Source organism: Oncorhynchus masou, chromosome 12, assembly GCF_036934945.1.
Source record: "Oncorhynchus masou masou isolate Uvic2021 chromosome 12, UVic_Omas_1.1, whole genome shotgun sequence".
Classification (NCBI taxonomy): domain Eukaryota; kingdom Metazoa; phylum Chordata; class Actinopteri; order Salmoniformes; family Salmonidae; genus Oncorhynchus; species Oncorhynchus masou.
Window position 1 is genome coordinate 94,578,965 of NC_088223.1, and position 22,640 is coordinate 94,601,604.

Sequence of the window (22,640 nt, forward strand, 5' to 3'; positions counted from 1 at the left end):
CTCAGTGGCCCTGTGGTTGGTGTCCGCCCTGGGATTGAAAGGACAGTGTTACCAACTCAGTGGCCCTGGGGTTAGTGTCCGCACTGGGATTGAAATGTTGGGAGTACGAGGCCGAGCCATTCCAAAGAAGGTAAAAATGAGACCCAATGCGTCTCTGGCCCTCAGGAATAAAGGGATACTTCCGGATCATAATTAACAATGAGGCCCTTTATCAACTTCCCTAGAGTCAGATAGGCTTGTGTAGATTATTGGACACAGAGATATACAAATGGTATCTATTCGTTCATCGGATTCTGGGGAAGTTGATAAAGGGCCTCATTGCCAAAATCCCTTTAAGGAGTTAGCGCCTTACCCCCAATCTAACATATACTAGCGTCCTGTTCAGGGGCTATACTTGTACATCAAGCTGCCTCACGCTACAGAAACAGGAGATGGGCTCCTGCTCATATGAGCCATTCTGGGTCACGCCAAGGCTTGTGCAAGGCTATTTACAATTTTTTGCATGAAACATGACTGCATGTTTACTGTTTATGATTGACTTATACTGTGTTTTGTATCATAACATTGATCTAACACTGTGTGGCGTGCTTGTGTTGTGCATTATGTGTTTAGGTACAGAGCCATGGCCGTTCTACTTTATAAATGGTTTCCTGAACTTCAATGTGGTGTTTGTCCTGGCGCTGCTGTCTCTACCTCTCACTGCTCTGATGGAGGCGCTACTACAGCGCTTCAATGGTAACACGCACCCAGCCACACACCCACCATCTACTTTATAAAGAAATATTTGGTGTGTATAAACAGCGGCACTAACATACAATGTGCAGTAGTAGAAATATTATAATAAGCAATGTCGGTGATACGGTATTTAAATTCACTGAGTGAAACAGGAAGTGACAAGTGGTTCAATGTCTCTACAACATGGGACAGCAGCTTTGGTTGTAAGTGTGTTTGAGTTTGAGTTTATTTCATTTTTTACAGGGACAGTGCACATTAATCAACGTTTCAGTGAAAGTGCCGGTTTTAGCCAGCCGGCTAATTTTCAACCGCAGTCCCTGGGCAGGTTATTAAAAACAATTACAATATAGACAATAGCAACATAGGACAAGCAAGATGTAGCATACAGACAGAGCAATATAGGACAAGCAAGACGTAGCATACAGACATAGCAACATAGAACTAAAAGCAGCAAGACAAAATTCATAAAAGCAACAAAGGACAAAGGTGTTGGTGAGTATGAGGTGTGTGTGATTAGCTTTTGTGTGAGTGAGTGTGCATCACCTGGTAGACGCTAGTGGTGGCTGTTCAAAGTCTGGCCTGGTAATAGAAGCTGTTTTTTGGTCTCTCGGTCCCGGCTCTGATGCACCTGTACTGTCGCCGTCTGCCCAGTGAACAGTCTGTGACTCGGGTGGCTGAGGTCCTTGATGATCTTCTTCTTGGCCTTCCTTTGACACCAGGTGCTGTAGATGTCCTGGAGGGCAGGCAGCGTGGCCTTGGTGATGCGTTTAGCTGTCCGCACCACCTTCTGGAGAACCATGTGGTTGAGGGCGGAGCAGTTGCCGTACCAGGCGGTGAAGCAGCCTGATAGAATGCTCTCAATGAATCTGTAGAAGTTTGTGGTTCTTGGTTGCCTTGCTAAATTTCTTCACTCGCCTGAGGTTATAGAATGCTGTTGTGCTTTCTTCACCAAAACGTTGATGTGTTGAGACCATTTCAGGTCCTCAGTCATGTGCATGCTGAGGAACTTGAAGCTTTTGACCCTATCTATGATGAGGATGGGGGCACTCTCCCTCTTCAGTTTCCTGTAGTTCACGATAAGCTCCTTCATTTGGTGGACGTTGAATGAGTGGGTATTTTCCTGGCACCACTCCGCCAGAGCTATAACATCCTCCCTGTAGGCTGTCTTGTCGTTGCTGGTAATCAGGCCTACCACTGTCGTGTTGTCTGCAAACTTCTTGATTGAGTTGGTGTCGTGCGTTGCTATGCAGTCTGCGCACACACCCCTGGGGGTCCCTGTGTTGAGGATCAACGTGGCGAAAGTGTTGTTGCCTCCCCTCACTACCTGGCGTTGTCCTGTCAGGAAATCTAGGATCCAATTGCACAGGGAGGACTTCAGCCCCAAGGCTCTGAATTTGCAACAAGATGGTGTCGACGATGGTCGCCCTGCCGCTCGCTCCCAGCTGACTTTGCAGTCTTTTGTTTATTTTTGTAAATAATGATCTGGTCACAAATGTACTAGTATTATTTGCTATGACCGACAAGCACCTCTGGACATCAAATCTGAGATGACTTTCCAGAGCGGGATCCTCGGTCTAGACTGCAGTAGTTCCATTCATCACGAAAAAACACTGCTGGAGGAGGGGAATGCGAGCTGGAGTTCTAGTCTGATTTAAGGAAAAGGAAAAACCACTCTCCGCTTCTTAGTATATTACTTGCTAATGTACAGTCTCTAGACAAACTTTGTGAGCTCGGAGAGATAAGAGAGACTAACATAATCTGCCTCACAGAGACTTGATTATCGGGGGAGATCCTTGATCAGGCTATGCAGTTTACGGGGTTGTTGGTACATTGCGTGGACATGGTAAACGAGTTTTGTGGGAAAAGCATAGGCGGAGGAGTATGTTTTCTGATCCCTCACACACACGCAATCCAATACCGCGCTGGCACTGAAGGAATTACTGAAGGACTTTGAAGAAAGTGGAAACAAAATATCCAGAGGCAGCATTCATTCATCAGAGCCGGGGACTTTAACAACGGACTGTTAAGGAAAATTCTACAGAATTTCCACCAACACATCTCTTGCCTCACTCGCGTGAATAATACATTGGATCATTGTTATTTACCATTCTGAGATGGATTCAAAGCCCTCCTTTGGCAAATCAGACCATGTCTCCATTCTGCTCCTCCCTTCCTATAGGCAGAAATTAAAACAGGAAGCACCTGTGTTTAGGTCTGTCCAATGCTGGTCTGACCATTCGGAATCCATGCTATACAACTGTTTTGATCATGCGGACTGGGATATGTTCTGTACAGTTTCTGGGAATAACATTGACGAATATACTGACTCTGTCTCTGGGTTCATCAGGAAGTGCATAGAGGATGTTGAACATACCCAAACCAAAAACCGTGTAAAGATGGCAGCATTCGCACATAACTGAAAGCACGAATCACTGCATTTAACCACAGTGAAGTGACTTGAAACATGGAGACGTATAAACAGACAACCTACTGTTTAAAACAGTAAACTGCTCTACATGTCTTCAATAAGCATTTCTATATACAACAGTATAATTTCCAAACATTTACAGAGCCAGTCAAAAGTTTGGACACCTACTCATTGCAGGTTTTTTTTGTATTTGTATTTATTATGGATCCCCATTAGCTGCTGCCAAGGAATTTTCCTGGGGTCCAGCAAAATTAGGGCAGTTTTTACCATTTTAAAAACATAATTCATTCACCGATTTCACAACACACTGTGTGCCCTCAGGCCCCTACTCCACCAGTACCACATATCTATATGACTAAATCCGTGTGTGGGTGTATACATGTGTCTGTGCCAATGTTTGTGTTGCTTCACAGTCCCCGCTGTTCCATAAGGTGTTTTTTTTAATTTGTTTGTTAAATCTAATTTGACTGCTGCATTCGTTACTTGATGTGGATTGGAGTTCCATGTAGTCATGGCTCTATGTAGTACTGTGCGCCTTCCATAGTCTGTTCTGGACTTAGGTACTGTGAAGAGACCTCTTGTGGCATGTTTTTCTTAAATTTTTTACAATTTTCTACATTGTAGAATAATAGTGAAGACATTAAAGCTATGAAATAACACATGGAATCATGTAGTAAACAAAAGTGTTAAACAAATGAAAATATATTTGAGATTCTTCAAAGTTGCCTCCCTTTGCCTTGATGACAGCTTTGCAGTCTCTCAACCAGGTTCATGAGTTAGTCACCTGGAATGCATTTCAATTAACAGGTGTGCCTTGTTAAAAGTTAATTTGTGGAATTGATTTCCTTCTTAATGAGTTTGAGCCAATCGGTTGTGTTGTGACAAGGTAGGGGGGTATACAGAAGATAACCCCATATTATCGCAAGAACAGCTCAAATAAGCAAAGAGAAACAACAGTCCATTTCTTTCATTTCTTTTTCACATTTCTTCAAGTACAGTAGCAAAAACCATAAAGCGCTATGATGCTCTCACAAGGACTGCCAGAGGAAAGTAAGACCCAGAGTTACCTCTGCTGCAGAGGATAAGTTCACTAGAGTTAACTGCATCTCAGAAATTGCAGCCCAAATAAATGCTTTGCGAAGTTCAGGTAACAGAGAAATGTCACCATTAACTGTTCAGAGGAGACCGTGTGAATTAGCCCTTCATGGTTGAATTCCTGCAAATAAACCACGAAAGGACACCAATAATAAGAAGAGACTTGCTCGGGCCAAGAAACACAAGCAGTGGACATTAGACGGGTGGAGTCCAAATTCAAGACTTTTGGTTCCAACTGCCTTGTCTTTGTGAGACACAGAGTAGGTGAACGGATGATAACCGCGTGTGTGTTTCCTACCTTGAAGCATGGAGGAGGTGTGACTGTGTTGGGGGGCTTTGCTGGTGACACTCTCCGTGATTTATTTAGAATTCATGGAACACTTTTTATTTTATTTCACCTTTTAATTAACTTCTACGTCACCAGAGGAGGAGTAGGATAACGGTACAGCTAAAGGCTATAAGAACTGGTTGTCTAGTGCGTTAGGAACAGAGTAAATGGATCAGATTTCTGGGCGCGGAAGAATAGATTCAAGGCATAATGTACAGACCTTGCCAAGGCTTTCGACTCTGTCAATCACCATATTCTTATCGGCAGACTCAGTAGCCTCGGTTTTTCGGATGACTGCCTTGCCTGGTTCACCAATTACTTTGCAGACAGAGTTCAGTGTGTCAAATCGGAGGGCATGCTGTCCGGTCCTCTGGCAGTCTCTATGGGGGTGCCACAGGGTTCAATTCTCGGGCCGAATCTTTTCTCTGTATATATCAATGATGTTGCTCTTGCTGCGGGCGATTCCCTGATCCACCTCTACGCAGATGACACCATTCTATATACTTCCGGCCCGTCCTTGGACACTGTGCTATCTAACCTCCAAACGAGCTTCAATGCCATACAACATTCCTTCCGTGGCCTCCAACTACTCTTAAACGCTAGTAAAACCAAATGCATGCTTTTCAACCGATCGCTGCCTGCACCCGCATGCCCGACTAGCATCACCACACTGGATGGTTCCGACCTTGAATATGTGGACACCTATAAGTACCTAGGTGTCTGGCTAGACTGCAAACTCTCCTTCCAGACCCATATCAAACATCTCCAATCAAAAATCAAGAGTCGGCTTTCTATTCCGTAACAAAGCCTCCTTCACTCACGCTGCCAAGCTTACCCTAGTAAAACTGACTATCCTACCGATCCTCGACTTCGGCGATGTCATCTACAAAATTGCTTCCAACACTCTTCTCAGCAAACTGGAAGGAGTTTATCACAGTGCCATCCGTTTTGTCACTAAAGCACCTTATACTACCCACCACTGCGACTTGTATGCTCTAGTCGGCTGGCCCTCGCTACATATTCGTCGCAAGACCCACTGGCTCCAGGTCGTCTACAAGGCCATGCTAGGTAAAGCTCCGCCTTATCTCAGTTCACTGGTCACGATGGCAACACCCATCCATAGCACGCGCTCCAGCAGGTGTATCTCACTGATCATCCCTAAAGCCAACACCTCATTCGGCCGCCTTTCGTTACAGTACTCTGCTGCCTGTGACTGGAACGAATTGCAAAAATCGCTGAAGTTGGAGACCTTTATCTCCCTCACCAACTTCAAACATCAGCTATCTGAGCAGCTAACCGATCGCTGCAGCTGTACATAATATATTGGTAAATAGGCCACCCATTTTCACCTACCTCATCCCCACAGTTTTTATTTATTTACTTTTCTGTTCTTTTGCACACCAATATCTCTACCTGTACATGATCATTTATCAATCCAGTGTTAATCTGCAATATTGTAATTATTCGCCTACCTCCTCATGCCTTTTGCACACATTGTATATAGACTCCCCTTTTTTTTCTCCTGTGTTATTGACTTGTTAATTGTTTACTCCATGTGTAACTCTGTGTTGTCTGTTCACACTGCTATGCTTTATCTTGGCCAGGTCGCAGTTGTAAATGAGAACTTGTTCTCAACTAGCCTACCTGGTTAAATAAAGGTGAAATAAATAAAAAAACAGACAAGGGTATGGTAGGATGTATGTACAGTGGAGGTAAACCTAGGCATTGAGTGACAATGAGAGAGGTTTTGTCTTTAGAGGCACCATTTAAGCCAGGTGAGGTCACCGCATGTGTGGGGGGTGGAACAAAAAGGCTAGCTAAGGCATATTGCGCAGGGCTGGAGGCTCTACAGTGTAATAAGACAATAATCAGGAACCAAAACAACAGACATATTGACATTAGGGAGAGGCATGTGTAGCCGAGTTATCATAGGGTCCAGTGAGTAGCTTGGTGAGCTAGCGACATGGCGATTCAGACAGCTAGCAGGCCGGGGCGAGGAGATGGGCCACGGGGGGACGCAACCGAAGAACCTGCTGAAACCCCCGTACCACATTGGGTGAGAAGGGTTGGAGGAGAGTATGTTCAGTCTGTAGATGGAAATTGATTTAAAAATATATATCTGAAGAAAACAATATATACACGGGACGTGACAAGACAAAAGACGTCCGACTGCTACACCATCTTGGAAAGCTATCACTTAAACAGCATGGCTACCACAGCATTCTGGTTTGAGCTTAGTGGGACTATCATTTGGTTTTCAACAGAACAATGACCCAAAACACACTTCCAGGCTATGTAAGGGCTATTTGACCAAGAGGGAGAGCGATGGAGTGCCTCATCAGATGACCTGGCCTCCACAATCACCAGACCTCAACCCAATTGAGTTGGACCACAGAGTGAAGGAAAAGCAGCCAACAAGTGCTCAGCATATGTGGGAACTCCTTCAACACTGTTTAAGTGAATAGGTGAAGCTGGTTGCGAGAATGCCAAGAGTGTGCAAAGCTGTCATTAAGGCAAAGGGTGGCTACTTTGAATAATAAAATATCAAATCTATTTGTATTTGTTTAACACTTTTACATTTTTGGTTACTACATGATTCCATACGTGTTATTTTATTGTTCTGATGTCTTCACTATTGTCTTCACTATTATTCTAATAAAAATAAAGAAAAACCCTTGAATGAGTAGATGTGTTCAAACATTTGGTACTGTATATTCAATAATAAATACAAATTCTTAACATTTCCAATAAATGTTTCTTTACTCTAACATTGTGTGTGTTTTACAGTGCAGAACCTGGGAAAGCCATATTGGTTGACTCTGTCTCCTATGTACCTGTGGATGCTGGTTTTCTTCACCAGACCTCATAAAGAGGAACGCTTCCTGTTCCCCATCTACCCTCTCATCTGTCTGGCAGGGGCCGTAGCACTGTCTTCACTACAGGTACACACACCCAGACAGACACATAGCTGTTAAAGACCATTGTCTTCCAACAAGTAGCACCAGGATCCTGTCTGGCAAATCGTGGAGCTCATCTCTAAAAATCTAGATTTTTGTGCATCAGCCTAACACTAGTTCTTACCTTCTGAAAATCACTGCTGTCTCCAATGACTACCGTAGCTATGGGACACCGGCAGACAACTACGCAAACCAACTGATTTCTGAGAACAGTCCTATTACTTTGGTGCATTACAAATTCATCAGGCAAACTAGCCCAATCAACCGTGCTTGATCAGCAGAGCAAACTTGTTCCAGTTTGAAGGTTACTGCTAGCTTGTTTGAATGGCCATTGCGTTAACTAGGTTGCCAGCTTGTTGATGAAGTTGTATGGCACCAACGTTGTGGGGCTGTTCTCAGAAATCAGCATGTATCTGACTCTGACAGCTGGCACTGTGCCTCGTTACTTTGGAACATTTGGCCATCTCGATAACACAGCAGAAAGCTGTCAGCTGTGCTGCAGAACTCGGTGCACTATTCATGGCAGAACAGCTACTCTTTTGAGGATGAAAGGTGGTTCATTAGACGATGTCACCTTGGTAATGTTGTGACATTGTATTGAAGCCTAACTACTTTTCATCTATTCCCATGAGTGTTTGCGAGTTAACAGACCAATCAATGCAGACGGCCGTCGCTCTGACATCAGACAATGGATAAAGACATACGTTTCCTGTGTATTGATCAAGTGTTTTCTGTGTTGTGTTTTGTAGAAGTGTTACCACTTCCTGTTCCAGCGGTATCGTCTAGAACACTACACGGTGTCGTCTAACTGGCTGGCTGTGGGAACACTGATCCTCTTCACTCTGCTGTCTCTGTCCAGATCAGTAGCCCTGTTCAGAGGTCCATACACACATACACACATACATACATACATACATACATACATACATACATACATACATACATACATACATACATACATACATACATACATACACACACATACACACACACATACACACACACATACATACATACATACATACATACAGTAGAAGTCGGAAGTTTACATACACTTAGGTTGGAGTCATTAAAACTAGTTTTTCAACCACTCCACAAATTTCTTGTGAACAAACTATAGTTTAGGCAAGTCGGTTAGGACCTCTGCTTTGTGCATGACACAAGTAATTTTTCCAACAATTGTTTACAAACAGATTATTTCAGTTGCCTTTCGGGTTACTAGTCCAACGCTCTAACCACTAGGCTACCCTGCCGCCGCCCCAGGCTACCCTGCCGCCGCCCCAAGCTACCCTGCCGCCTCCCCAAGCTACCCTGCCGCCGCCCCAAGCCGGTATGACGGCTGCGTGGTCCCCTGGTGTTTATACTTGCATACTATTGTTTGTACAGATGAACTTGATACCTTTCGGCGTTTGAAAATTGCTCCCAAGGATGAACCAGACATGTGGAGGTCTACAATTTGTTTTCTGAGGTCTTTGCTGATTTCTTTTGATTTTCCTATGATGTCCAGCAAAGAGGCACGGAGTTTGACGGTAGGCCTTGAAATACATCCACAGGTACACCTCCAATTGACTCAAATTATGTCAATTAGCCTATTAGAAGCTTCTAAAGCCATGGCATAATTTTCTGGAATTTTCCAAGCTGTTTAAAGGCACAGTCAACTTAGTGTGTATGCAAACTTCTGACCCACTGGAATTGTGATACAGTGAATTATAAGTGAAATAATCTCTCTAAACAATTGTTGGAAAAATTACTTATCATGCACAAAGCAGATGTCCTGCAGTAACTGACTCGCCAAAACTATAGTTTGTTAACAAGAAATTAGTGGAGTGGTTGAAACGCGTAGGTTGAAGTCATTAAAACTAGTTTATGTAAACGTCTGACTTTAACTGTACATAGACATACATGCATAGACATACATGCAGGCATACATACAGGCATGCATACATACACACACCACAGACATACACACATGCACACACAAAATAATGTTTTGAAAATTAAAGTATGAAGTTCTGATGGAATCTTAGTCTAGATACGCCAACCGTGACACAGTGGACAACACAGTGACTAGGGCAGGGGTCAGGGGTCTCCACACAGTGACTAGGGCAGGGGTCAGGGGTCTCCACAGTGCCTAGGGCAGGGGTCTCCACACAGTGCCTAGGGCAGGGGTCTCCACACAGTGCTTAGGGCAAGGGTCTCCACACTTTGCCTAGGGCAGGGGTCTCCACACAGTGACTAGGGCAGGGGTCTCCACACAGTGACTTGGGCAGGGGTCTTCACACAGTGACTAGGGCAGGGTCTCACACAGTGCCTAGGGCAGGGGTCTCCACACAGTGACTAGGGCAGGGGTCTCCACACAGTGACTAGGGCTCTCCACACTTTGCCTAGGGCAGGGGTCTCCACACAGTGACTAGGGCAGGGGTCTCCACACAGTGACTAGGGCAGGGGTCTCCACACATTGCCTAGGGCAGGGGTCTCCACACAGTGACTAGGGCAGGGGTCTCCACACAGTGACTAGGGCAGGGGTCTTCACACAGTGACTAGGGCAGGGGTCTCCACACTTTGCCTAGGGCAGGGGTCTCCACACATTGCCTAGGGCAGGGGTCTCCACACTTTGCCTAAGGCAGGGGTCTCCACACTTTGCCTAGGGCAGGGGTCTCCACACATTGCCTAGGGCAGGGGTCTCCACACTTGCCTAGGGCAGGGGTGACTCCACACAGTGACTTGGGCAGGGGTCTCCACACAGTGACTAGGGCAGGGGTCTCCACACAGTGACTAGGGCAGGGGTCTCCACACAGTGCCTAGGGCAGGGGTCTCCACACAGTGACTAGGGCAGGGGTCTTCACACAGTGACTAGGGCAGGGGTCAGGGTCTCCACACAGTGCCTAGGGCAGTGGTCTCCACACAGTGACTAGGGCAGTGGTCTCCACACAGTGACTAGGGCAGGGGTCTCCACACAGTGACTAGGGCAGGGGTCTCCACACAGTGACTAGGGCAGGGGTCTTCACACAGTGACTAGGGCAGGGGTCTTCACACATTGCCTAGGGCAGGGGTCTCCACACATTGCCTAGGGCAGGGGTCTCCACACATTGCCTAGGGCAGGGGTCTCCACACTTTGCCTAGGGCAGGGGTCTCCACACAGTGCCTAGGGCAGGGGTCAGGGGTCTCCACACAGTGACTAGGGCAGGGGTCAGGGGTCTCCACACAGTGCCTAGGGCAGGGGTCTCCACACAGTGCCTAGGGCAGGGGTCAGGGGTCTCCACACAGTGACTAGGGAAGATGTCAGGGGTCTCCACACAGCGACTAGGGCAGGGGTCAGGGGTCTCCACACAGTGCCTAGGTCAGGAGTCTCCACACAGTGACTAGGACAGGGGTCAGGGGTCTCCACACAGTGCCTAGGGCAGGGGTCTCCACACAGTGCCTAGGGCAGGGGTCTCCACACAGTGCCTAGGGCAGGGGTCTCCACACAGTGACTAGGACAGGGGTCAGGGGTCTCCACACAGTGCCTAGGGCAGGGGTCTCCACACAGTGCCTAGGGCAGGGGTCTCCACACAGTGCCGAGGGCAGGGGTCTCCACACAGTGCCGAGGGCAGGGGTCTCCACACAGTGCCGAGGGCAGGGGTCAGGGGTCTCCACACAGTTCCTAGGGCAGGGTTCAGGGGTCTCCAAACTGTGCCTAGGTAAGGGGTCTCCAAACTATGCCTAGGGCAGGGTTTTCCACACAGTGACCAGGGCAGGGGTCAAGGGTCTCCACACAGTGCCTATGGCAGGGGGCAGAGTTCTCCACACAGGGACTATGGCAGAGGTCTCCACACAGTGCCTAGGGCAGGGGTCTCCACACAGTGCCTAGGGCAGGGGTCTCCACACAGTGCCTAGGGCAGGGGTCTCCACACAGTGACTAGGGCAGGGGTCTCCACACAGTGACTAGGGCAGGGGTCTCCACACAGTGACTAGGTCAGGGGTCTCCACCTAGTGCCTAGGGCAGGGGTCTCCACCTAGTGCCTAGGTCAGGGGTCTCCACACTGTGCCTAGGTCAGGGGTCTCCACACTGCCTAGGTCAGGGGTCTCCACACAGTGCCTAGGACAGGGGTCAGGGGTCTCCATACAGTGCCTAGGGCAGGGGTCTCAGTGCCTAGGTCAGGGGTCTCCATGCAGTGCCTAGGGCGGGTGTCTCCATGCAGTGACTAGGGCAGGGGTCAGGGGTCTCCAAACTATGCCTAGGGCAGGGGTCTCCACACAGTGACTAGGGCAGGGGTCTTCACACAGTGACTAGGGCAGGGGTCAGGGGTCTCCACACAGTGCCTAGGGCAGTGGTCTCTACACAGTGACTAGGGCAGGGGTCTCCACACAGTGACTAGGGCAGGGGTCTTCACACAGTGACTAGGGCAGGGGTCTCCACACATTGCCTAGGGCAGGGGTCTCCACACATTGCCTAGGGCAGGGGTCTCCACACTTTGCCTAGGGCAGGGGTCTCCACACAGTGACTAGGGCAGGGGTCAGGGGTCTCCACACAGTGCCTAGGGCAGGGGTCTCCACACAGTGTCTAGGGCAGGGGGCAGGGGTCTCCACACAGTGACTAGGGAAGGGGTCAGGGGTCTCCACACAGTGCCTAGGTCAGGGGTCTCCACACAGTGACTAGGACAGGGGTCAGGGGTCTCCACACAGTGCCTAGGGCAGGGGTCTCCACACAGTGCCTAGGTCAGGGGTCTCCACACAGTGCCTAGGTCAGGGGTCTCCACACTGTGCCTAGGTCAGGGGTCTCCACACAGTGCCTAGGACAGGGGTCAGGGGTCTCCATACAGTGCCTAGGGCAGGGGTCTCAGTGCCTAGGTCAGGGGTCTCCATGCAGTGCCTAGGGCGGGGGTTTCCACACAGAGACTAGGGCAGGGGTCAGGGGTCTCCAAACTATGCCTAGGGCAGGGGTCTCCACACAGTGACTAGGGCAGGGTTCTCCACACAGTGAATAGGGCAGGGGTCAGGGGTCTCCACACAGTGACTAGGGCAGGGTTCTCCACACCTTGAATAGGGCAGGGGTCAGGGGTCTCCACACAGTGCGTATGGCAGGGGGCAGAGTTCTCCACACAGGGACTATGGCAGGGGTCTCCACACAGTGCCTAGGGCAGGGGTCTCCACACAGTGCCTAGGGCAGTGCCTATGGCAGGGGGCAGAGTTCTCCACACAGGGACTATGGCAGGGGTCAGGGGTCTCCACACAGTGCCTAGGGCAGGGGTCTCCACACAGTGCCTAGGGCAGGGGTCTCCACACAGTGCCTAGGGCAGTGCCTATGGCAGGGGTCAGGGGTCTCCACACAGGGACTATGGCAGGGGTCAGGGGTCTCCACACAGTGCCTAGGGCAGGGGTCTCCACACAGTGCCTAGGGCAGGGGTCTCCACACAGTGCCTAGGGCAGTGCCTATGGCAGGGGGCAGAGTTCTCCACACAGGGACTATGGCAGGGGTCAGGGGTCTCCACACAGTGCCTAGGGCAGTGGTCAGGGGTCTCCACACAGTGACTAGGGCAGGGGTCTCCACACAGTGACTAGGGCAGGGGTCTCCACACAGTGACTAGGGCAGGGGTCTCCACACAGTGACTAGGGCAGGGGTCTCCACACAGTGACTAGGGCAGGGGTCTCCACACAGTGACTAGGGCAGGGGTCTCCACACAGTGACTAGGGCAGGGGTCTCCACACAGTGCCTAGGGCAGGGGTCTCCACCTAGTGCCTAGGGCAGGGGTCTCCACCTAGTGCCTAGGGCAGGGGTCTCAGTGCCTAGGTCAGGGGTCTCCATGCAGTGCCTAGGGCGGGGGTCTCCACACAGTGACTAGGGCAGGGGTCAGGGGTCTCCACACAGTGACTAGGGCAGGGTTCTCCACACAGTGAATAGGGCAGGGGTCAGGGGTCTCCACACAGTGACTTGGGCAGGTGTCAGCGGTCTCCACACAGTGACTAGGGCAGGGGTCTTCATTTTTTCTTCCGGCCGTGACCGAGAGACCCATGAGGCGGCGCACAATTGGCCCTGCATTGTCCCGGGTTAGGGGAGGGATTCCCTTGTTCCATCTTGCTCTAGCGACTCCTTGTGGTGGGCCGGGTGCCTGCAAGCTGACTCTGGTCGCCAGTTGGACGGTATTTCCTCCGACACAACGGTCCGGCTGGCCACAAGGGTTAAGCGAGCAGTGTATCAAGAAGCATTGCAGCGATGGGCGAGCAGGGTCGTGTTTCGGAGGACGCATGGCTCTCCCGAGTCCGTAGAGGAGTTGCAGCGATGGGGCAAGACTGTAATTGCCAATTGGATACACTAAATTATGTTAATACTTTTTGCCAAATTCTGTTTTCTCAGTTTTATTTTCTTGGTTTTTGATCTTTTGTTTTTTTTACTCTGAATACTTAACTACAGAAACAACGAAACTGGATGTTCTGAGTCCTTGTCAATGCATAAAACACATCAGATCTTTTTTAATTGGGAGAAAACTATGAACAGTGAATTCGGAAAGTCTTCAGACCCCTTCCCTTTTCAAAATGTTGTTACTTTACAGCCTTATTCTAAAATTGATTAAATTGTTGTTGTTTTTTCTCATCAATCTACACAAAATTCCCCATAAAGACAAAGTAAAAAAATATATATATTTTTTCAAATTTATAAAAAAAATAATAAAATCCTTATTTACGTAAGTATTCAGACCCTTTGCTATGAGACTCGAAGTTCAGCTCAGGTGCATCCTGTTGACATTGATCATCCTTGAAATGTTCCTACAATTTGGGAGGGCCAGTAGGAGGCACCTTTTCCTCTGGTCTAAAAAAAAATGAGAATGTGTTCTCAGTCAACTTACCTGGTTAAATAAACTTGATTGTAGTCTACCTGTGGTAAATTTCATTGATTGGACATGATTTGGAAAGGCTCACATCTGTCTATATAAGGTCCCACAGTTGACAGTGCATGTCAGCAAAAATAAAGCCATGAGTTGAAGGCATTGTTCGTAGAGCTCAGAGAGGATTGTGACGACACACAGATCTTGGGAAGGGTACCAAAACATTTCTGCAGCATTGAAGTTCCCCAAGAACAAAGTGGCTTCGATCATTCTTAAAATGGAAGTTTGGGACCACCAAGACTCTTCCTAGAGCTGGCCAACTGCAAAGCTGTCATCAAGGATGGCTATTTGAAGAATCTCAAATATAAAATATATTTTGATTTGTTTGTCACTTTTTTGGTTACTTCATGATTCCATATGTGTTATTTCAAAGTTTTGATGTCTTCACTTTTATTCTACAATGTACAAAATGGTAAAAATAAATGAAAAACCCTTGAATGTGTGTGTTTATCCCTCCAGGCTACCACGCGCCACTGGACCTGTACCCGGAGTTCCACCGTATCTCCCGGGACCCGTCTCTCCACGCGGTCCCAAAGGGCCGGCCCGTCAGTGTCTGTGTTGGGAAAGAGTGGTACCGGTTCCCCTCCAGCTTTCTGCTGCCCAACAAGTCAGTCTTTCTCGCTCTCTCTGAGTGTCTCTTTGAATACCTCTTTGTTGATACCACATACATTGTCAAGCATTTCACACATATTATCTAGATACTGACTTAGCACTATGGCAGCTTCCCACAAGGCTTTAGGTTTCTGAGTGTCTCTGTGTGGTCTAGCAGCTTCCCACAATTATGGGCTTTAGGTTTCTGAGTGTCTCTGTGGGGTCTATAGCAGCTTCCCACAAGGCTTTAGGTTTCTGAGTGTCTCTGTGTGGTCTATAGCAGCTTTCCACAAGGCTTTCGGTTTCTGAGTGTTCTTGATTGCATTGTGTTAGAATGCCAGTGTGTGACTCCGCCCTCTCTTCAGCTGGCAGCTGCAGTTCATCCAATCAGAGTTCAGAGGGCAGCTGCCCCAGCCGTATGCTGACGGCCCATTTGCTACTCAAATTATCCCCGCCCACATGAACGACCAGAACCTGGAGGAGCCAACAAGATACGTGAGTCTCTGATCTCTGTTGTGTGGCGGCTGTGTCGTGTGGCAGGTGTGTTGGCAGAGGTTTAAAAAGTACCCAATTGTCATACTTAAGAGGAAAGATACCTTAATAGAAAATGACTCAGTAAAATACTACTTGTATTGAGTAAAGCCATCGAGGTTAAAATGTACTTAAATCAAATCAACTTTTATTTGTCACATACAAAGTAGGGTTGGGAGATGTCAACCTTTGTAATATCGTGGTTATGTACTCAAAACATATATATATACGATGGTATAAAAAAATGATGTTGAAAGATAATTGTTGAAAGTTGTTTGAAAGCCTGGGCAGAGGCTAAGTGGCTAAACTGAAGTAGAGGCAAATATTTTCCAGTATTCCTTTGTGGTGGAGCTTCAGCATGGAACAGGTGTGTCTGTGTGGTCAACACATGATGGAACAAAGTTGAATCACCTGATGAAGAACGGGCTGTCTTACCGTTGAAGCCTAGGTTGTGTGTCATGAGTTAGGTTATAAATCATGGGCTGGACAGAAGTGAAGTGTACCGTCTTCAGAACTTGATTTGCCTCATCGTCTCTTAATATGTATCTCTCATAAAGCTGTGATTGTGAATAGCCTATGCCTAAGACCTATAGACTCCCACTTTCATTCTTAGTCTTTTTTTAAAGCGTCAACTTTAGGACAACACCTTCTTACGTTATTCGAATATTTTGGAATAATATGCCAGCCTCCAAGTTTTCAACCAATTTAGAATGTGAAATTGTCTTACCAGATGAGGTGAGGAACCCACGTTGCTTCTAGAGCATGGGTGTCAAACTCTGGCCCGTGGGCCAAATTTGGCCCACGGGGTAATTATATTTGGCCCGCGAGACAATACCAAATTACTACTAGAGCTGGCCCGCCGGTATTATACAGCGCATTCACCACTAATACTACGAATCCCATAATGCTCTGCTGTTTTCGCGCGCCAATCAGGACAGGACCCAGAAACGCTCTCTCCTCTGTGACAGTAGTCATAGCAACATAGACGCTACAACTGTCAGCGAGCTAACCCTTTCCAAAAATGGCGAAAAGAAAGGCAGAAAACAGGAGCTTTCTGGACAAGTGGGAGGCAGAATATCTGTTTACATATGTAAAAGACAAACCTGTTTGTCTTGTTTGTGGAGTCAACGTGGCTGTAAGTAAGGAGTACAACATTAGACGACACTATGAAACGAAACACAATGACAAATACAAGGACCTGGACATGACTCAAAGGAGCCAGAAAGTAGAGGAGATGAAAAGAAGCTTGGTTTCACAACAGAATATGTTTTAAAAAGCCACATCACAAAGCGAGGCTGCTGTAAAGGCTAGTTATATAGTGGCAGCAGAGATCGCAAAATCAGCCCGGCATGATGAAGGTTTGTGACCTCGTATGCCCAGAGAAAAAACAAGCATTTTTAAACGTGAGCCTGAGCAGGAACACAGTAGCTGATCGCACATGTGATCTTGCCACCAATCTGTATGACCAGCTGATGGAAAAGGGAAAAGATTTTGTTGCGTTCTCCCTCGCTGTGGATGAGAGCTGCGACGCATCTGATACTGCTCAGCTGTCAGTCTTCATCCGTGGAGTGGACTCAAATCTGTGTGTTACAGAGGAGCTATTAGGATTCAAATCAATGCATGGCACAACCACAGGAAAGGAAATCTTTGAGGAGGTTTCCAAATGTGTAACTGAAATAAAGCTGCCGTGGGATAAACTCGTTGGATTAACGACAGATGGTGCGCCAGCGATGTGCGGTAAAAAGAGTGGACTTGTGGGCATGGTTCGGGAGAAGATGCGGGAAGAGAACTGTGCAGGTGAGCTAACTGTTTACCACTGCATCATACATCAGGAAGCACTGTGTGCCAAAGCCCTAAAGATGGAACATGTTATGACCACAGTAACACAGGTAGTTAACTTTATAAGAGCCAAAGGTCTAAATCACCGCCAGTTTAAATCTTTTCTGGAGGAGTGTGGTTCGGAATACGCAGACGTGCCGTATCACACAGAGGTGAGATGGCTAAGCAGATTAAAAGTACTGAACAGATGTTTCGAGTTGCGTGAGGAAATATGTCAATTCCTGGAAACCAAAGGGAAGGATACAGCAGAGCTCCGGGAGCAAAAGTTCCTGTGTGAGCTGGCCTTTCTCTGTGACATCTCGAGCCATCTCGATGCGCTGAACCTGCAGCTTCAGGGGCAGACATGTACGCTGCAGTGAGGGCCTTCAAAACTAAACTGTGCCTGTGGGAGAATCAGATGCTGCAAGGAAACCCTTGCCATTTTCCCTGCTGCCAATCCATAAAAGCGCAGATCTCTACCGCCGTGTTCCCATGCGCACAGTTTGCTGAAAAACTCAGTGTTCTCGCCGCTGAGTTTAGCCGGCGATTTGCCGACTTCGATGCCCAGAAATGCAAGTTTGAACTGCTTAGTAATCCCTTCGCAGTTGATGTGGAAAATGCACCAACCAACATCCAAATGGAGCTGATTGAACTCCAGTGCAACGACACGCTGAAGTCAAAGTATGATGCTGTGGGCGCCGCACAGTTTCCACGGTTCATCCCTGACACAATGCCTCAGCTCCGCACCCAAGCTGCTCAGATGCTCTCCATGTTCGGCAGCACTTATCTATGCGAGCAACTTTTCTCCTCGATGAAGATGACCAAAACAACTCACAGGAGACCTCTGACTGATGAACATCTTCGCTCGATACTGAGGATTTCTTCAGCTCAGAGCTTGAGCCCAGACATTGATGAACTAGCATCCAAGAAGAGATGCCAGGTATCTGGCTTGGGCACATCAGATTAGACCAGTGTGCAATTATTAACGTTTTCTTTATGCACTTTTTCTTGCTACAAGGCATGGGCTTGAATGGTTGATTTGATTTATTATCATTTTATTTGTAAAATTATTAGCCAGTGGAAAAAGCTTTTTGGTATTTAAATCAGAAGGCTGCAAATAGAAAAGAGGCATACAATTTTTATATAAATGTTATTTATTTAATAAATGAATGCCATTGATGTGTTTTTTCATTTGAAATTCGATTTTTCATGTCTCCACTATTAAATTATATATTGTATGGTAATAAGCGATGCTTGTTCCATATTCAATGTTAAAGCAAAACTTGTTTGGGTCCATATTAAAAGGTTAATTTGTTCAATGTTGGCCCGTGACTTTGTTCAGGTTTTACATTTTGGCCCACTGGGTATTTGAGTTTGACACCCCTGTTCTAGAGCATTCCGAAGTCATGCACAACTCCAAATGACCTGTCAGTATGAATCGGATCAGTTTTACCATTAGCCAAAATCAATGCTCTAGTAAGAGCAAACAATTCTGCAGCCTGAGCTGACAGATGAGTTGGTAGTTTAACACTTTCTAAGGCAGTGGCAGCCTGAGCTGACAGATGGGGTGATAGTTTAACACTTTCTAAGGCAGTGGCAGCCTGAGCTGACCGATGGGGTGATAGTTCAACACCTTCTAAGGCAGTGGCAGCCTGAGCTGACCGATGGGGTGATAGTTTAACACTTTCTAAGGCAGTGGCAGCCTGAGCTGACCGATGGGGTGATAGTTTAACACTTTCTAAGGCAGTGGCAGCCTGAGCTGACCGATGGGGTGATAGTTTAACACTTTTTAAGGCAGTGGCAGCCTGAGCTGACAGATGGGGGGATAGTTTAACACTTTCTAAGGCAGTGGCAGCTGTAGGTACTGCATAAGCCACGAATGGTTCACCTTGTGGTGATTTTTGAGCAGAACCATCAACAAATAGTTCCAAATCAGCATTAATTAAAGGCACATCAGATAAATCGGGGCGTGGCTTACAGATCTGCTCAACTCGGACAGCACAATCATAGGGCTCAACATCATCATCAGTTGGTAAAGAGTGGCAGGGTTTAGGACGCTCAGTGCTTCAGTGTGACATGAGACATTGTTCACAGCACATTGTGGTAATGGAGCAGCCTTGCTGGGGTGAAGTGAGCAGTATGTGCATGTGAAATGAGCATGAACGACATGAACAGTTAGTTGGCACATTTTCACAAACAAAAAGGGCTAAAAAGTTTGTCAAGTGGCTGCAAACCCTCAGGACTTTATCCTTTGTCCTTCATCTCCATCTTGTGGCCATGGGTGACATTAGTGTGAAACATGAATTCACTATGCACTCATTCATGTGTGTCCACACATTAATTAATGGGGTACCCCTCTTTATTTGTTTAGTTCTTTAACGGTATTTAAATGTCTTAACAGCAATCAATCAATTAACTAATTCCAGGCTTATTTTAAATCAAATTTGGTTCGCTTAAATTAAATTCCAAATATCTGTCCACTCAATTCTCACTACATAAATTAAATTCCTGAGATTTCAGGTATTCTTACTACCTGTGTCAACTCACTTGAAAAGCAGGAATCAGTTACATCAACAACACCTTTTCACATTTTGTACACAGGCCTTCTCTACACAAGGCTCAAATCATGAACTTTTAAAACATAGAATTCTACCATCTTCACCGGTAGTGCTGTGAAGCAAAGGTTAGTTGGTACAATACTGCTGCCACTTCACAAGCAGGCGGACAGAAAATGGTATTGTTGGAAATCAGTCATAACTCCTTCAGTCAGTAGCTTAGTTATACGTTTGTAAAGCTACAGTCTTGTAGATTGAAAACATTTAGGAAGGTCTAAAGGAGTCCACTGAGTTACAACAGTACTCTTATTCCTTCCAATGAATTCCCCTTAAACACACGTCATATACTTCAAAGCTCATTTTCTAATTGTCTTCAAATTTATATCAAGACTATTTAAAAATAATAATAATAACTTTCCATCAATGTCAAATAAAACAGCAGGAAATGCTTTAAGCAGTACATCTCCATTACAAAACAATCATCAAAATAAATCACAAAAAGCAACCCAAAACAACTATAACCCACTAATTTAACCCATAAATCATTTTCCCATCGCAGTCATTACTACACCGGTGGTTAATGCGAATTGTCTACATACCTTTGCCATTTATTTCAGTCAGGAACTTGGGGAAGAATGGTCACAGCACCCACACACTTTTTGCGTTTCCTAAACTTCACTTAACCAATCCAATTCTCAGTCTGTCATCTTGTAATTGTAAATGGAAGTCCACATGCACTCCTAGTTTGTAAGATGTATATCTCCAGCTTTCAGCCTCACGTCCTTGTGCCATTAATAATCCAAAGTCCATCTCTCTCCCAGAAACTTCCACTGCCGGCCCAGTGCAGTTTCTTCTTTTCCATATAAACTCAGCAAAAAAAGAAACGGCTCTTTTTCAGGGCCCTGTCTTTCAAAGATAATTCATGAAAATCCAAATAACTTCACAGATCTTCATTGTAAAGTGTTTAAGCACGGTTTCCCAACATTCTTTTATGAACATGCACCTGTGGAACGATCATTAAGACACTAACAGCTTACAGACATGAAAACTTAGGACACTAAAGAGGCCTTTCTACTGACTGAAAAACACCAAAAGAAAGATGCAAATTACAGAATATGAGTGTCATTTGTTACTAGCAAGTTATTGACTTCATGACCCTTGTATCTTAGGCTACATATGTTAATATGGGCTATTTTTAGCACTTCTGGGTTGCTTTATTGTTTTCACTGCTTTACTTGGAGGCTTGTCAGAAGTAGGTATGACAATGTTATTTATGTTTGAGCTGAGGGGGAGCTGCACACAGTGGTCTTCCTACTAGGACACACAACCTCATTGCTAACGGTATAACTCTGGTTCATAGGCACATGATTACTGCAGACAACAGCAGAGGCATTCAGGGCAGATAGAGGGGCATACATTAGGTTACTTACATTGTGTCTACAACACCCCTGGTATAATGTACATTTAATGAAGCATTATGACAACTCAGCGACACAATGGTAGGGATTATCTAAGCTGGGCTTGAATCATTGATAAATCAATCTCTCAACACAGCCTTGAAAAGCGTGGACAGAGTCCAGTAGCCAAAATGATTTGGATGGACTCCATCATTCCTGTAGAACTTTGACCCATTCTGGAAACTGTTATCTGTAAAAGTGATTCACTGTAGGGCGTCTGGTTGTGTTGTTGTTTCAGGTGGACGTGCGTCAGTGCCATTACCTTGTGGATCTGGACATCGAGACCTCAGCACCCAGAGAGCCGCGCTACGCTGACAACACAGACTGGAGCGTCATCGCATCGAAACCCTTCCTAAACGCTGCCAGGTACAAACAGACATTAGATATATAGATGATAGATAGATATTTATACACACAGTGCATTTGGAAAGTATTCAGAACCCTTCCCTTTTCCACATTTTGTTATGTTACAGCCTTATTCTAAAATTAGGAAAATATTTTTTTACCCTTATCAATCTCCACAATATACCCCATAATGACAAAGCGAAAACAGGTTTTTGCAAATGTTCTCAAAATAAAAACAGATACTTTTTTGCCCCACTGTATGTAAACAAGGTATTTAGTCAGCCACCAATTGTGCAAGTTCTCCCACTTAAAAAGACGAGGCCTGTAATTTTCATCATAGGTACACTTAAACTTTGACAGACACACTGAGAAAAAAAATCCAGAAAATCACATTGTAGGATTTTTAATGAATTTATTTGCAAATTATGGTGGAAAATAAGTATTTGGTCACCTAAAAACAAGCAAGATTTCTGGCTCTCACAGACCTGTAACTTCTTTAAGAGGCTCCTCTGTCCTCCACTCGTTACCTGTATTAATGGCACCTGTTTGAACTTGTTATCAGTATAAAAGACACTTGTCCACAACCTCAGTCACACTCCAAACTCCACTATGGCTAAGACCAAAGAGCTGTCAAAGGACACCAGAAACAAAATTGTAGAACTGCCCCAGGCTGGGGAGACTGAATCTGCAATAGGTAAGCAGCGTGGTTTGAAGAAATCAACTGTGGGAGCAATTATTAGGAAATGGAAGACATACAAGACCACTGATAATCTCCCTCGATCTGGGGCTCCACGCAAGATCTCATCCCGTGGGGTCAAAATGATCACAAGAACGGTGAGCAAAAATCCCAGAACCACACGGGGGGACCTAGTGAATGACCTGCAGAGAGCTGGGACCAAAGTTACAAAGCCTACCATCATGAACACACTACACCGCC

At 46.3% G+C, this 22,640-nt stretch overlaps 1 protein-coding gene across 2 annotated transcripts in view; it reads left to right on the forward strand.

Moving 5' to 3' along the window:
* alg9 (ALG9 alpha-1,2-mannosyltransferase) overlaps positions 1-22,640 on the forward strand; it is a 59,021-nt gene that overhangs the window by 30,866 nt on the left and 5,515 nt on the right. For both annotated transcript variants that reach the window (XM_064982481.1, XM_064982482.1), the window contains 6 exons: positions 613-735; positions 7,374-7,528; positions 8,293-8,422; positions 14,866-15,013; positions 15,363-15,492; positions 21,597-21,724. In XM_064982481.1, coding sequence (XP_064838553.1) covers positions 613-735; positions 7,374-7,528; positions 8,293-8,422; positions 14,866-15,013; positions 15,363-15,492; positions 21,597-21,724 — 814 coding nt within the window. The remainder of the gene's footprint in view (positions 1-612; positions 736-7,373; positions 7,529-8,292; positions 8,423-14,865; positions 15,014-15,362; positions 15,493-21,596; positions 21,725-22,640) is intronic.